The 17,609-nt window shown below is 44.0% G+C and overlaps 1 protein-coding gene across 2 annotated transcripts in view; it reads left to right on the plus strand.

Moving 5' to 3' along the window:
* LOC121868110 overlaps positions 1 to 16,669 on the plus strand; it is a 73,823-nt gene extending 57,154 nt beyond the window's left edge. For both annotated transcript variants that reach the window (XM_042368382.1, XM_042368381.1), the window contains exon 3: positions 14,198 to 16,669. In XM_042368382.1, the coding sequence (XP_042224316.1) occupies positions 15,856 to 16,569 (714 nt within the window). In that variant the 5' untranslated portion in view covers positions 14,198 to 15,855 and the 3' untranslated portion in view covers positions 16,570 to 16,669. The remainder of the gene's footprint in view (positions 1 to 14,197) is intronic.
* Positions 16,670 to 17,609: the final 940 nt, after the last annotated feature.

A 17,609-nucleotide genomic window follows, 5' to 3' on the forward strand; every position in this document is an offset into this window, starting at 1 on the left:
GAGGAAACTGCAGCGGGCCTATTGGCTCATACGAAGCAGTCCTTTTATACCCAACCCCTATTGCTCATATATCCATCCAACCTATGTTTGAAGCTATCCAGGCTATGCGAGTTAATGATGATGATTGGTAACTTGTTCCACTCGTCCACTGTATTTCCAAACCAAGGTTTACCTAATCCGCGCCTAAATCTAAATTTGTCTAATTTAAAACCATTGTTACCAGTTCGCTCCTGGTTGGATAGCTTGAGTATCTTTATGTCCCCTTTCTTTAGCACTGACTTCCATTTATACACCTCTATCATATCGCCCCTCACTCTACGTCTCTCGAGGTAGTGCAAATTAAGATGCTTTAATCTGTCTCTGTACTCGAGGTTCCTAATGCCCGGGGGTAGTCTTGTCATTCTCCTCTGAGCTAACTGATAACGACGGAAAAATGAGCAATAATCTGAATAAATATTCTTCAACAGTTTTCACCACCGAAAATTTGAATTTAATACCCGAGGCACCGACTATATGCACAGATAGTGAAGAAATAGATTAAACGAGATCGTAGTGACTGGTAACGACGTTAGTAAGTAAGCAAATAGACAAGTAAGTTGCCAGGTCCTGATGAGATATTTCCCGGAGTATTAAAGGAATGTAAGGAGTAGCTTAGTATGCCCTTAGCAAAATCGTTTAACATGTCCTTAAAAACGGGTGTAGTACCAGAATCCTGGAGGATAGCGATTGTAATACCTATTTTCAAGAAGGGAGATAGATCACTATCCTTTAACTACCGTCTAATCAGCTTAACATCAATTGCAGGCAAATTACTGGAAGCAATAATTTCAAACTCTATTCGAAATCACCTGGAGAAGCACAAGTTGATCGATGATTCCCAACATGGCTTCACAAGCGGGCGTTCATGCCTAACTAATGTATTAACATTCTTTTCAGCTGTTTTCGAATCAGTGGACGAGGGGCACGACTATGATGTGGTATATCCTGACTTTAGTAAAGCCTTCGACAGAGTCCTCGACGAAAGACTAATAAGAAAAGTGGAGGCTCATGGCATTGGAGGAGATATACTAAAATGGATGAGTGCGTGGTTACAGGACAGAAAACAGCGAGTGAGCATTAACGGCACTAAATCTGATTAGGGTAACGTCACAAGTGGAGTACCCTAAAGCTCAGTACTTGGACCATTATTATTTATTATATACATAAACAACATAAGATATCGGCGTAGACAGCAACAAAAGTAAATTTATTGATGACACTAAAATTGGGCGTGTAGTTAAATCTAGCGAGGACTCTGCAAAACTACATGAAGATGTAAAAAGAAAATTCGAATGGTCTGAAAAATGGCAGATGAAATTAAATGTGGACAAATGTAAAGTAGTTAGTCTAGGAGATGTAAACAGAGAAACCAGATATCAGGTGAACAATGATGTTACAGAGAAATCTGAATGTGAGAAAGGTTTAGGAGTAATGATAAGTATGAATCTTAAGCCAAGTAAACAATGTGTATTTGCTCGAAACAAGGCTAATAAAGTACTTGGGTTCATACAAAGGAGTGTTAGTTACAAAACTAGAGAGGTCAATCTGAAACTATATCTTGCGCTTGTGAGACCTCACTTGGATTACGCAGTTCAATTCTGGTCACCGTATTACAGGATGGATATAGAATCTCTAGATAGAATTCAGAGGAGAATGACAAGACTAATCCCGGGCATTAGGAACGTCGAGTACAGAGACAGGTTAAAGCATCTTAATTTGCACTCCCTCGAGAGACGTAGAGTAAGGGGAGATATGATAGAGGTGTATAAATGGAAGTCAGGGCTAAACAAATTGGACATAACAAAGTACTGTAACTCAAACTATCCAACCAGGAGTGAAATCGTAACAATGGTTTTAAATTACACAAATTTAGATTTAGGAGCGAAATAGGTAAACTTTGTTTGGAAATAGAGTAGTGGACGAGTGGAACAAGTTGCTAAACATTATGATTGACTCGAATACGATGGATACCTTCAAACATAGGTTGGTTGGATATATGAGCAATAGGGGTTGGGTGTAAATGGAACTGCCCAGTATGGGTCTGCAGGAACTCACAAATGGGTGTAGCCTCAACGTATTGTGTCACGGCGTATCAACCTGGTGATGCTCTGCTTATTGTTGACTTATCATTTACTGTCGGGTTCCTCGGATCTCCGCACGTCCATCACATCTCCACCTCTACCTCTGATAGATCATTCAGTAAGAGGTCCCTTGGCGAAAGGTGAGCCCGCCTTTTACTGTGCCTATCAAGTTGTTCCCTCTATGCATCTATCATTCTTAACTCCTTTCGTATTCCTGCGGATATGATTATGTACCTAGAAGCCGGTGTACCATTAATACTCCTCCTCGTAGCCACTGTGAGCAAGTGACGAATTTTCCGCATCACCAAGACACTTCAGCTACTTTCTATCATCCAAACAACATCTGTGAAAAATATGAACGAATTCCATAAGTAATTTCTACCGCTAACCATCTCCTCCACTAGGACGGAACGTTTTGAATATGGTGTATAAGGAGTAAGAAAAATAGGAGAGGGAGTTAAATTATGGTTGGGGCGTTAGCCAAGGTAAGTAAACCTCTGATAACGTGACAGTTACACACACACACACGACACGTTTCCTTCACTCACACCCTCCAGTTAGCTCTGTCTTCACCCCCAGTACTGGCTGCCACCACACTCACTTGACCCATCCCTCGCGCGGAGTGATAATGTAGTCCACGTATATAAAATATCCACATTATTATCCCCGATGTAGTGTGTGTGTGTGTGTGGACCAGTTTGATACGTCGTGGGAGGAGTGTAGGCGAGGTGGAGTAGTCTTGCTGAACCTACTGCGTCGTCCCTGCCGCCCACCACCGTCTTGGTGCTTCCTCTAAACTGTGACCACCCCTTTCTCTTCTTCTACACTGTGACCACACCTTTATCTTCTACGCTGTGACCACACCTTTCTCTTCTTCTACACTGTGACCACACCTTTCTCTTCTTCTACACTGTGACCACACCTTTCTCTTCTTCTACACTGAGACCACATCTTTCTCTTCCACACTATGACCACACCTTTCTCTTCTTCTACACTGTGACCACACCTTTCTCTTCCTCTAAACTGTGACCACCCCTTTCTCTTTTACACTGTGACCACACCTTTCTCTTCTTCTACACTGTGACCACACCTTTCTCTTCCACACTATGACGACACCTTTCTCGTTTACATGTGACCAAACTTGTCACCTATACAATCACATAACATAACATAACATGACATGACATGACATAATACGACATGACATGACATAATACGACATGACATAATACGACATGACATAATACGACATGACATGACATGACATGACATAATACGACATGACATAATACATGACATGACATGACATAATACGACATGACATGACATGACATGACATAATACGACATGACATAATACGACATGACGTGACATGACATAACATAACTTAATACGACATAACATAACTTAATACGACATAACTTACCCTAACTCTACCTAATTTCATTTAATCTAATCTAGTCTAAATTATCCATACCTAACTTAACCTATCCTAAGTTCACCTGACCTAGCCTAACCTAACCTAATTTAACCAACTTAACATTAATTAATCTGTTTATCAATCTTGGACCCCAGTGTTAAAGGGACCTGATTCTAGTGAGGTTTGGTTCTTATGCGTCTGTTAAGTTAGGTTAAGTTAAGCTAGGCTGCCTCCTGTTGGGTTCCCTCACCTGCCTTCATGTTTGTATATGCTCTTGGACACTGAGTCGTACTGGTAAAAATTGATCAGTTTTATATCGTGTGTAGTTTCACTTGACTCCCTTAAGAAGCACACTTGACCCCCCTCCCCCTTCCACCTTACTGCTAAATGTTTCCGGGTACAACTTTAGATATAAGATTTTTTATATGGATGTTCATATTCCACTGTGGTGAAAGCTGTGACTTACCAGTGAAAGTTCATCCCGGAGTTCAGATTTCCAAAGATTCTAAGTTGAATATTCTTCTTAAGTCAGGATGTAAGGATGTACTATAGCTAGTTAAACTTAAGGTAAAACATGAAAATAATGTTTCTAAATAGTCGCAATTTTTTACCCAGTTGTGGTATAACTAACTAGGTGTAATTTTAATGTTTTTTTTTTTTAGGTCAATTTCATTCCTTAGCTTTAGTTAACCAATTAATAACATTCCAATATATTCACTTCCGAAAATTATTCATCACGCGGGACTCTCAGAAAATGTACCTTTGTATCTGTCTTTCTTCGGTAGAGGAGAAGAGACAGATGTTATAAGTTTTAGGTGTCTGACAAGAAGGTCTGGCCGATGTAGCATGGGTTAAGCTGTTTTATTTATATAAACATAAGAACATAAGAATGGAGGAAACTGCAGCGGGCCTATTGACTCATAGTGGCAGTCCCATTTTCATCCAACCCCTATCACTCATATATATCCATCCAACTTATGTTTGAAGCTATCCAGCGTATTCGAGTTAATAATGATATTTGGTAACTTGTTCCATTCATCCACTACTATATTTTCAAACCAATGTTTACCTATCTTGTGCCTAATTCTAAATTTGTCTAATTTAAAACCATTGCTACGAGTTTGCTCCTGGTTGGATAGTTTGAGTACCTTTGTTATATCACCTTTGTTTAGCCTTGATTTCCATTTATACACCTCCATAATATCGCCCTTCACCCTACGTCTCTCGTGGGAGTGCAATTTAAGATGCTTTAACCTGTCTCTGTACTCAATGTTCCTAATGCCCGGGATTAGTCTTGTCATTCTCCTCCGAATTCTTTCTAGGGATTCTATATCCATTCTGTAGTACGGTGACCAGAACTGAACTGCGTATTCCAAGTGAGGTCTCACAAAAGCATGAAAAAGTTTTAGGATAACCTCACTAGGCTTATAACTAACCCAAGTACTTTCTTTGTTAGCCTTGTTTAAAATTTCTACTTATCATTACTCCTAAATCTTTCTCACAGTCTGATTTTTCAAAAACAATGTTGTTCATCTGATATCTGGTTTCTCTGTTTGCATCTCCTAGATTAAGTACTTTACATTTGTCCACATTAAATTTAATCTGCCATTTTTCAGACCATTCGATTTTTTTTTTTTTTTTGGATCTTCAAGTAGTTTTGTGGAGTCCTCGCCAGATTTAACTACACGCCCTACACGCCCAACAAATTTACTTATGTTGCTGTCTACGCCGATATATATGTCGTTTATGTATATAATAAATAATAATGGTCCAAGTACTGAGCCTTGGGGTACTCCACTAATGACGTTACGCCAATCGGATTTTGTACCGTTAATGCTCACTCTCTGTTTCCTGTCCTGTAACCATGCCCTAATCCTTTTTAGAATATCTCCTTTAATGCCATGAGCCTCCACTTTTCTTATTAGTCTTTCGTGGGGGACTCTGTCGAAGGCTTTGTTAAAGTCGAGATATACCACATCATAGTCGTACCCGTTGTCTACTGATTCGAAAACAGTTGAGAACAATGTTAATAAATTAGTCAGACATGAACGCCCATTTATGAAGCCATGTTGGGAATCATTGATCAACTTGTACTTCTCCAGGTGATTTAGAATAGCGTTTAAAATTATTGCTTCCAGCAATTTGCCTACAATTGATATTAAAATGATTGGACGGTAGTTACAGGATAGTGATCTATCTCTCTTCTTAAATATCTGTATTACATTCGCTATCCTCCAGGATTCTGGTACTACACCCGTTTTTAATGACATGTTCAACAAGGTTGGTAAAGGCATACTAAGTCCTTCCTTACGTTCTTTAAAACTCTGGCAAAGATCTCATCTGGACCTGACGAGTTATTAGGTTTTAGTTTACCTATTTGTTTACTAACATCGTTACTGTTCACTACTATATCGCTTAATCTATTTTCTTCATTATCTCTGCATACAGTCGGTGATACACACCTTGATCAAGACAATCCGTACATGTCTTTCAGCTATACCATTAATGCTGTAAGACCCAGCACCACAAACACTAAAGGTGGTATTACCATACACAACCGATATAACATGGTGAGACTCCCGACCGTTGGGTGCACACTCACATCACGTTCCCACTTTGCAATAGTCATTTCCACAAAGTCGGGTCATAACTTCTCTTTCTAGCATACGCCCACGACCTTCACCAACACAGTCACTCTCTCACGAACTCTTCTTTGTTACTTAAAATATTCTCTTTCTCACACAAAAATAACTCTAAGACAATGAAGTGGATCAGCAGCTTCGGCCTTCCTGTGGCTCATTGACTTCGATATACAGGTATTCAAAACCGAGGGTGTCTTAACTGTCTTCCTCTATCCCTTATCACTTTATTTCCCTTCTTATTTAATTTTCTCTCCTCCTCCTCGTGTCCAGGTGTACAATATTGTTACTTAGGTTAAACATAGTCATTAAGATAGCATATTATATGTTAAATCATTAAATTACCAACATCATACTTCCATCTCCTCTTCGCCACACATAGTCGTCATGATTATATTCTGCTAAGATGACCCAAGTACCACATGTACTGTAATTAGTCAAAATAAAGGGTATTTTACTTATCAAGGAGTATTTTGCAATAACTGTACCCTTTTTCGTCTAAAATACCCTTTTTGTACCTCAAAATTTTTACAGTGTATAATATATTCCCAAATTTTAACGAGAGAAACAAGTAGCAATGAATGAATAAAAGGTAATGGTAAAGTCATATCAAATACTGATGATGTTCTTAGTGTGGACAGTAAGAGGCATTACAAAACCTGGTCAACAGTGTAGTGGAAAAACGACACAAAGCGAAGACTGGGATTATAGTTAATGTTGTTGGGGCTGAAGTATTAGTTGTCTCCAAATTAAAAGTAAATCCTAAACTAGAAACTATGGAAGGCAATAGAGATCCTGAACACATGAAAAGCTTATGTCTTTTAGGGAGTAACATAATTTATAAAGGTAGACGTTAAAACAGCATCTGACAACCATAGAAACTATTTTTTAAAGAATGATGAAAATCAAAATTGGCTGAAGTAACTAGATTGATATTGAGGGTAAGAAGGTATAGTCCGGGGTGGATGAATGAAATTAAAAGCTGTGGTCGCTGGAGACATACAAAAACTGGGAGAACTAGTAAACAGCGTCCAAAATCGTTGGAATAGAGGGCCGTGGTCGCCAACCCTCAAGCCTGAGGATGACATCTTCACTAAGCCTCTACAACAAGCAAAAAATATCCACGATTCATAATTTAATAAGATTAAGTGAGCGTCGCCGTGGAAGTTATCATTAGCTCCTGCACGGTATTGTGTTCTCAACTCTTCCTGCTGTAGTGGTTGATGCTCAGTGTACTGTAGAGGAGAGTGGATGTCGGCAGACTCATACTGACAGAACTTAACTTTCACTTCACCCGACACCTTTTTATTGTAACTGTATTTACTGCTATGGTCTTCACTCAAGGTCCTCCCTCCTGGGCTGGTGTTGGTCCTACCTCTGGGGCTGGTGTTGGTCCTCCCTCTGGGGCTGGTGTTGGTCCTCCCTCTGGGGCTGGTGTTGGTCCTACCTCTGGGGCTGGTGTTGGTCCTCCCTCTGGGGCTGGTGTTGGCTGGTGTTGGTCCTCCTCCTGGGCTGGTGTTGGTCCTCCCTCTGGGGCTGGTGTTGGTCCTCCCTCCTGGGCTGGTGTTGGCTGGCTGTTGGTCCTCCTCTGGGGCTGTTGGTCCTCCCTCTGGGGGCTGGTTGGCTCCGGGGCTGGTGTTGGTCCCCCTCTGGGGCTGGTGTTGGTCCTCCTTCCTGGCCTGGTGTTGGTCCTCCCTCTGGGGCTGGTGTTGGTCCTCCCTCCTGGGCTGGTGTTGGTCCTACCTCTGGGGCTGGTGTTGGTCCTCCCTCTGGGGCTGGTGTTGGTCCTCCCTCTGGGGCTGGTGTTGGTCCCCTCTGGGGCTGGTGTTGGTCCTCCTTCCTGGCCTGGTGTTGGTCCTCCCTCTGGGGCTGGTGTTGGGGGCTGGTGTTGGTCCCCCCTGGGGCTGGTGTTGGCTGGCTGGTCCTCTGGGGCTTGGTCCCTCTGGGCTGGTGCTGGTCCTCTGGGGCTGGTGTTGGTCCTCCCTCTGGGGCTGGTGTTGGTCCTCCTTCCTGGCCTGGTGTTGGTCCTCCTCTGGGGCTGGTGTTGGTCCTACCTCTGGGGCTACCTCTGGGGCTGGTGTTGGTCCTCCCTCTGGGGCTGGTGTTGGTCCTCCCTCTGGGGCTGGTGTTGGTCCTCCTCTGGGCTGGTGTTGGTCCTCCTGGGGCTGGTGTTGGTCCTCCCTCTGGGCTGGTGTTGGTCCTCCTCTGGGGCTGGTGTGGGTCCCTCTGGTGTTGGTCCTCCTCTGGGCTGGTGTTGGTCCTCCTTCCTGGCCTGGTGTTGGTCCTCCTCTGGGGCTGGTGTTGGTCCTACCTCTGGGCTGGTGTTGGTCCTCCCTGGGCTGGTGTTGGTCCTCCTCTGGGGCTGGTGTTGGTCCTCCTCTGGGGCTGTTGGTCCTCCTCTGGCTGGTGTTGGTCCTCCTTCCTGGCCTGGTGTTGGTCCTCCCTCTGGGGCTGTGTTGGTCCTACCTCTGGGGCTGGTGTTGGTCCTCCCTCTGGGGCTGGTGTTGGTCCTACCTCTGGGGCTGGTGTTGGTCCTACCTCTGGGGCTGGTGTTGGTCCTCCCTCTGGGGCTGGTGTTGGTCGTCTCTCCACTTCATGTATTCTGTGTACTGTACAAAGAGGATAAGTGTCATTATAACTGGGCTTCAACCCTTATGGTTAAGTTGGTTTGGTTTAGATTAAGTTAGGACTGGGGACCACTTAACCTGACCTCGAAGTCTTTATATGCATAGTCTTCAATTACTGTAAACCTTTTCCTTTATCAAACACTCATAAGCCTAGATGGCCCCTTGTGTAGTTTAAACCCCTAATAGGTTAAGATCCCTGGGGCGCGGGCGGGCACACTACAGCTCCACCACCAGTCTCCAGTGACGCCTCTGAGAGTAGTAGTAGTAGTAGTAGTAGTAGTAGTAGTAGTAGTGAGGACTGCGATGTTGACGGTGGTTTTCTTCGAGGGTATGAAGTTAGTGATGGTTTTAACAATGGTACAGGTTAGTGTTGTTATGGTGGTGGTGGTGAGGACACCAACATGAGGCAGGTGGGAGAGGACCGCAAGCACCTCACCATACACCACACCCACGTCACACCTTGGCATTTACCTCCTTACGTATGTCACAGCAGCGTGCCACCACCACCTCCCTGTTGCACTACTCTCCCTTGTAAACATTCTACCATAGTTTGCACTGTAGGTTAACTAAGTCGCCGGGAAGGAAGGAAGACTTCGCTTTACAAAGAGAATATGATGAACGTGATACCTGAGAACTAGAGCAAGTTTTACATAATATTCCCCACAAATAATAAAAGACATTGAAATGTGATTAAATTACCGTATTAACAATTGAAACTTACAAAACCAGGTCTTATCTAACTCGGTGTGTGTGTGTGTGTGTGTGTGTGTGTGTGTGTGTGTGTGTGTGTGTCGGGCGTATTCTGTAGGTCGGCCTGAATAGGTGTTCATCTGGAAGCTTCAGCGTCCCTCAAGGTGGGCGGCAACAAAGGAGTGTGTCATGAAAGATTTACAAGGAAATTCTGAAAATGTACCTGAATCTGGTAGTACTAGACGGGAGATAGGAGGAGACAATGTGGAGATAGGAGGAGACAATGTGGAGATAGGAGGAGACAATGTGGAGATAGGAGGAGACAATGTGGAGAGAGGAGGAGACAATGTGGAGAGAGGAGGAGACAATGTGGAGAGAGGAGGAGACAATGTGGAGATAGGCGGAGACAATGTGGAGATAGGCGGAGACAATGTGGAGATAGGCGGAGACAATGTGGAGATAGGCGGAGACAATGTGGAGATAGGAGGAGACAATGTGGAGATAGGAGGAGACAAGGAGGAGAGATAATGTGGAGATAGGGAGGAGACAATGGGGAGGAGACAATGTGGGAGATAGGAGGAGACAATGTGGAGATAGGAGGAGACAATGTGGGAGATAGGAGGCGACAATGTGAGGAGGCGACAATGTGGAGATAGGAGGAGACAATGTGGAAGTAGGCGGAGACAATGGAAGTAGAGACAATGTGGAAGTAGAGACGGAGACAATGTGAAGAGATGTGGAAGTAGAGGAGACAATGTGGAGATGGGAGGAGACAATGATGGAGATGGAGAGGAGACAATGTGGGAGATGGGAGACAATGTGGAGATAGGAGGAGACAATGTGGAGATAGGCGGAGACAATGGAGATAGGAGGAGACAATGTGGAGATGGGAGGAGACAATGTGGAGATGGAGATGGGAGACAATGTGGAAGTAGGCGGAGACAATGTAGATAGGAGGAGACAATGTGGAGATGGGAGGAGACAATGTGGAGATAGGAGGAGACAATGTGGAGGAGAGAGGATAGGAGAGGAGATAGGAGGAGACAGTGTGGAGATAGGGAGGAGACAATGTGAGATGAGATGGGAGGAGACAATGTGGAGATGGGAGGAGACAATGTGGAGATGGGAGGAGACAATGTGAGATAGGGAGACAATGTGAGATAGGAGACAATGTGGGAGATAGGAGGACAATGTGGAGATAGGAGGAGACAATGTGGAGAGAGGAGGAGACAATGTGGAGATAGGAGGAGACAATGTGGAGATAGGAGGAGACAATGTGGAGATAGGAGGAGACAATGTGGAGATAGGAGGAGACAATTTGGAGATAGGAGGAGACAATGGGATCACACTTACCGGTATACAATGTTATGAGTTTCCCGCCACCTGAGAGTTCCCGCCAATTTCGAGGCAATAGTATGAATGCCTTAGGCCTGTCTTTAGTCAATGAGGAGGCGTATGAGGCATAACATCATGAAGCTGTCCCTCTGTGTTGGAATTTTGTGTAGTGAGGGTGTGGAATGTTTGTGGTGGCGACATGGCAGGTATTTGGATGTATTCTATTTAGTAAATGCTTAAGTTCCCATTTGTTGTGAGATACGTGGTCCCCGTTTAACTAACTAGGAGCATAGGTTGATTATTTTGAAGTGTAACTGTTAAACCCTAATATAAAGTATTCAATAAATACAGTAACCGTTAATAAGAGTCCTAATTCATACCTCCCTTATTGAGAAAGAGTGAGGTGTTATAAATGTCTTGGTATTATGCAGTAAGACATGTATATAATAACTCTTCCATATTTCCTCTCTGCCCTCCCCTCACGCCTCCTCCGCCCTCCCCTCCACTCTCCCCTCACCCTACTGCTCTCACATCCTCCCCTCCCACGCCCCTCCCCCCACCCTCCACCTCCGCCCCCCCTCCCACACCCCTCCCCTCACACCCTCCCCTCACACCCCCTCCCCTCACACCCCTCCCCTCCACCCCTCCCCTCCACCCCTCCCCTCACCCCTCCCCTCCCACCCCCTCCCCTCACCCTCCCTCCACCCCTCCCCCTCACGCCCTCCTCCACCCTCCCCCCTCCCTAAACTCCCCTCCCCCCTCACCCTCCCCTCACCCTCCCCCACCCTCCCCCTCACACCCCTACCCCTCACACCTCCCCCTCCCGCCCTCCTCTGCACCTCCCTCACGCCTCCTCTCCACCTCCTCCTGACTCCTCCCTCACAAACTCCCCCTCACCACCCCTCACACCTCCCTCACCCTCCCTCACACCTCCCCTCACACCCCCTCCCCCTCTAGAAGCTCCCTCACACCCCTCCCCCTCCACCCCTCCCCTCCACCTCCCCTCAAAACTCCCCTCACCTCCCCCTCACACCCCTCCCATCCCCTTCCCTCCACCCCTCCCCTCCCGCCCTCCCCCTCCCCTCTCCCCCTCCCCACCCTCCCCTCCCACCCTCCCCTCACACCCTCCCCTCACCTCCCCCACCCCCCCCTCCCCTCCCCACCTCCCCACACCCTCCACCCTCCCCTCCCCACACCCTCCCCTCACCCCCATCACACCCCTCTCCTCCTCACACCCCCTCCCCTCCCACCCCTCGCCCCTCACACCCCTCCCCTCCACCCCTCACCCTCACACTCTCCCCTCACCCTCCCCTCACACCCTCCCCTCACACCCACCCCTCCCCACCACACCCTCCTCACACCCCTCCTCTCCACCCCCTCCCCTCACCCCTCCCCTCCCCACCCTCACCCCTCCTCACATACACCTCCCCACACGCCCTCACACCTCCTCCCCACCACAATCTCACACCCTCCTCTCACACCCTCCCTCACACCCTCCCCTCCACCCTCCTCTCACACCCTCCCCTCACACCCTCCCCTCACACCCTCCTCCCCACCACCATCTCACAAGGATACAATACAACGTTGACATACAGAGGGGAAAAATAAAGTGAGAATATGTAAATATATAAATAAGTAAATAAATAGAAAGAATTAAAAAGGAACAAACAGAATTTGTTTCAACATTTACTGGGTTCACACTTACCGGGATCACACACTTACCAGGATTATGTTTACCGGGATTTTACTTACCGGGATCACACACTTACCAGGATTATGTTTACCGGGATTTTACTTACCGGGATCACACACTTAACAAGGTTACTCTTACTGAGATCACACTGGTTCCCTCCTTACTAACCCACTACCTCTCCCCAGTAACAGTTTTGCCTCATCGTCCAACATTTGTCGAGGAAGACGAGAATCTATGGTTACTATTTACTGTTTCAGGTGAGTAATAAATAAACTGCCTTGACCTAAAGCCTAATATAACAACTCCAAGTTCAGAAGTTTTGTGGAATATAGGTATTAATCTTAACAATGCCACAGCAGTACACCGTACGTATAACGAAATACTCCTGTTAAATAATTAGCGTCATACAGTAACATCAATAGTCACTGCCGATGACCGTGTTTACCTAAGAAGCGGGAGTAAATTTTTACCCATGTTAAATGAATCTTTTCATACCGCAGCACCGATGTTAAACTACGGACAGGGCTGGATTCAGGAGTGGGCAAAGTGGGCAGCTGCCAAGGGCCCTCCACAATCTGGGGGCCTCCACAATCTGGGGGCCTCCACATATTACAATATTTTATTTATTTGTTTATTCATTTGGATTATTTTTATTTTCATTCTTTAAAATTCATGTTTATCTATTCCATGACGTAAAACTATGTTCAGCAAGAAGCGTGATAGAAATTAGGATAGCTACTCCTTGAAATTCATGAATACCTGGTTTTCCTATGAACCGTATATTTTTAATGAATGCTATTGTTTGTGTTGCTAATAATATATTTTTAGAATTCCACAAACATATATTGATTAAAAATGAACTACATGGAATAACGAAATTAAGATTAAAACAAAAATTATTTTTTTCATTATCACTTCCATTACGAATGCCATCAGGGCGCTGTGTTTGTTGACAGTCGGTCGGAGGGGGTTGGGTCGTGTAGTATCTGCACATCGGTTGTCATGTGTCTGTCGATTAAAGAGGAGACTTGCGTCGCCCATGACTTGTGAACTTCCCACGAGTAGACATAAACATGTCTTGCAGATGTAAAATAAGAGAGAGAATTGTCATGTGTGCTTGTTGAGTGAAGTCGTAGCCGCTCAGTGATGAATGATCTTGTCAGTTGTCATTCCCTATAACATGTCTTGCAAATGTACAGTGAGAGTACGAGTGAGAGAGAGTCGATTGATGCCTGTGCTTGAGTGTGGGTGGGTGTGCTCTTAGAATATACGTTCACATATATAATTGTGCTTTAAGATACTACAGGTCGATTGGCTGCAAGTAAGTTGAGTTGTTTTTATTTATTTTGAGTACATTAACTATGTCAATGACGGTTTCTGTCAGTTCCACGATCAGTATATACAGTATAACACAGTATAGTCAATGGTGAAAAGGAGGCAAACCGACGGCGAGCTTTAGGGGTGGGACTGGGAGAAGTCAGAGGGAGAGGTCATAATCTTACCCAAAATTCCAAATTTTAAAAATATGCTGGCGTCCAAATGTTCCAGGGAGTTAAGTAATCAATTAACCTCTCCATAAAGTAGCAAAAAGCAAACGGCCAATTTGTGTTACGTTTTTAATTATAACGAAAAATTAGGTGTCCGTCTTTGTTGACAGAAAATTATTGTTGCAGAAATGAGTGGAATGGACAGACACAAATGTGTACGACGTTTCGAAAGTGGTGCTGCAAAGAGAAAGACATCTAAAGAATGTCCATCAGCTTCAGAACATCTAGTCAGTGCTTCTGCAAGCTCATCTTCAAGGCAACCAGAACAAATACCTGCATGTGATGCATGAGCTTCCTCTTTATATGGCAGCTCTAGCCTATCTACAGGGGGAAATGACCAGACTGCCGAGGAGATTGAAATTGAATCAAAGCATGTGCCTCCTGAAGTGCAAATGGCAACTACACAAAATTATTACATTGACATTAGCTTATGGTCAGAACATTTGACAAAACAATTTATTGATTATTGGGCTGCGAACGGTTCTGAGAGTCTCCACCACAGTGATGCTAAATTTTTGGATGCAAAATCAGCAGTACAAAAAGATGCAAACAATGTCAGTCACAAATGCACACCAGCCATGTTTGAGCGAAGGAATCGAAATGGGGAAGTTGTAAAGCGTTCTTGGCTTTGTTTCTCCCCCGCAAATGGGCGGATCTACTGCTTCTTTTGTAAGCTAATGGGTGTTTCAAGATCTTAATTCACATCTGATGGGTTCTGCGACTGGAAGCATGCTAATAGGCTTGTTGTCCATGAGCAATCAAAGGACCACATTCAAGCAGTTTTGTCAGCAGCAAGTCGTGCAAAGGGAGCTGGAGGTATAGATTCTAAACTAACTACACATGTGGGTCAAATTGAGCAGTATTGGTGTAGTCTTCTAAAGCGATTGATGAGCATGCTTAAATTATATGTGAAAGAGGGCTAGCTCTTCGTGGAGATGATGAAATAATTGGATCTCCTCATAATGGAAATTACTTGGGATTACTAGAGCTTTTGGCCGAGTATGATGATTTCCTCGGGCAACACATCCAGAATCATGCTACTCGTGGCACTGGTCATACAAACTATTTGTCTTCAACCATCTGTGAAGAAATTGTCAGACTAATGGGCAATGAAGTACTGAACGAAATTATCTCACGTATAAAGCTCTCAAACTATTACTCAATTTCTCTAGATTCCACCCCTGATGAAGGCCATATTGATGAACTAACTCTGATATTCAGATACATGGAGCATGACACACCTGTTGAGAGATTTGTGAAATTCTTGCCAAATCGAGGACACAAGACTCAAGAAATGTTTGAAGGTTTGATGAAGTTTCTTGCAGACAATGACATTGACATTCAAAATTGTCGTGGGCAATCTTATGATAATGCAACATCTATGAGTGGGAGGTACAATGGTCTGCAAGCCAAAGTTGTAGCTGAAAATCATCATGCAATTTGGATACCCTGTGCTGGTCATTCATTAAACTTGGTTGGAAAAGCTGCAGCTGAATGTTGTCAAGAAGCTGTCTCATTTTTTTTATTTTCTTGAGGCAATTTATGTGTTCTTCACAGCTTCTACACATCGTTATGCAATTCTTAGTGATTTATTGAAAACTGTAGCGTCTGGCCCGGTATCTGTGCCAAAGAGGATTTCCACAACAAGATGGTCCTGTCGAGCAGTTGCAGTGAGAGCAGTTGTCCAAGGTTATCTCCCAATCCTTGAAGCACTTGCTAAAATAGCTAGAGATGAAAATGAGACGAGCAAAACATGTTATGAAGCCAATGGTCTCCATGATAAGATGTGCAAGTTAGAGACTGCTATTTATGCTGCGGTTTGGCATGACATTCTTGGCAGAGTTGATGCAACAAGCTATGCATTGCAAGATCCTAAACTCGATTTGAACACAGCAGTAGCAATGCTGAAGTCCTTGGAATGTTTTGTACGAGAAAAAAGAGATTGCTTCCATGTTTATGAGAAGAAGGGAAGGGAAATGTCAGAAACTGGGGATTATTCACAGACACGTAATGTACGACTCAATCCATTGGATTATGGACGATCAGAAGAAGCAGCCCTCTCACAGTCAGAAAAATTTCGGGTTCAGAATTTCCTTCCAGCAATTGATCAGTTCCTGAGTTCACTGGATCAACGGTTAAAGGCCTATGAGGAAACCTGTTCACTTTTCGGGTTCTTGTCTAAACTGGAGTCAATGAATTGTGACGAAATTGAAGCAGCTGCAGCAAAATTGGTTGCTGTGTACAAAAATGATTTGGATCAAACACTTGGAGTTGAACTTGTGCAGTTTACAGCATTCTTCACTCAATTTCTTGAAGACGAAGATGATGAGAAAGGGAGGGCACATTACCTTTACAAGCTGTTGATAGACAAGAAAGTTGTAGATACATTTCCAAGTGGTGAAATAATGCTACGGTGTACTTGGTGCTCATGGTCACAAATTGTTCTGGAGAACGTTCTTTCAGTTGATCAAAAACTTTGCAGCGGCCAGGTCACGTAAAGTGCCTGGTCTGTAAATAAAGGTAATGTTTATTTTCTATTTTGCAATTGATCAATGTTTGTGTTCAATATATCCATTATCCATGGTAGATGGCAGTTATTTTTATTAAAATTCTTGTTTTTTTCCAACATGTTCATACTTTTGTTATAATTTTATCAAATTCATTAAATTGTTTATTTGTTTTACTATTGGATGCAAAATTTCAATTTTATTTACAGTTGAGTTAATACTTATTCTGACTCTATCTGACCTTGGACTTAAGAAGCCTATACATGCATTCTTGGACAGAACCATTATTTGAGTAGAGGTTTATCTGATTAATAATGCAAAGAATCATCTCTCTCTAATAACTAATAATATATTCTTTTCTGTGAAGTCTCTTGAAAACTTTTGACATGTGCGGTATTAGCTATATCAGGGCTGGTCGACTTGAAACCACATGAATGACTCCAGTCATGTCTCACTTTTGTGTGTGTGTGTGTGTGTTTGGAATTTGTACACTATCAATAAATATACAGTTAATTACAATTTTCTCAGTGTTCTAATTTCCTCAGTATAACTGCATATGGCTTCAAAATTCAACAAGAAAGTGTTCAAATTTCAAAATTTTCCCGGGGGGCTTACAGCGCCCCCCGGAACTCCCAAATGTTTAGGCTCGCTTCACTCGCCACCCCACCCTCTTTGGTAGTTATAATGAGGGGGGCCTCCACAAAGAGGCTGCCCATGGGCCTCCACAGGTCTAAATCCGGCACTGACTACGGATATTTATCATTCTGTGGTGGTGAAGGGACGTTCCAACCTGAGCAGAGGTAGGAGGGGTGGGTCTCTGTGTGCGTTAGGTATGCAGATTACATGACCTGTACGGGCGTAACCAATCCTTTAGTGCTATGCTCGGGGTGTAACTTTGGCGTGCATAAAAATGAACCACCAAATACGGAGACAGAAAGCAATGAATTTGGTTGAGGAGCAAATCACTCGTGGAGTAACTGTGTGTGTGTGTGTGTGTGTGTGTGTGTGTATGTCCAACTCAGCGAGGTGTC

This window comes from Homarus americanus, unplaced genomic scaffold (genome assembly GCF_018991925.1).
Source record: "Homarus americanus isolate GMGI-L3 unplaced genomic scaffold, GMGI_Hamer_2.0 scaffold47967, whole genome shotgun sequence".
Taxonomy (NCBI): domain Eukaryota; kingdom Metazoa; phylum Arthropoda; class Malacostraca; order Decapoda; family Nephropidae; genus Homarus; species Homarus americanus.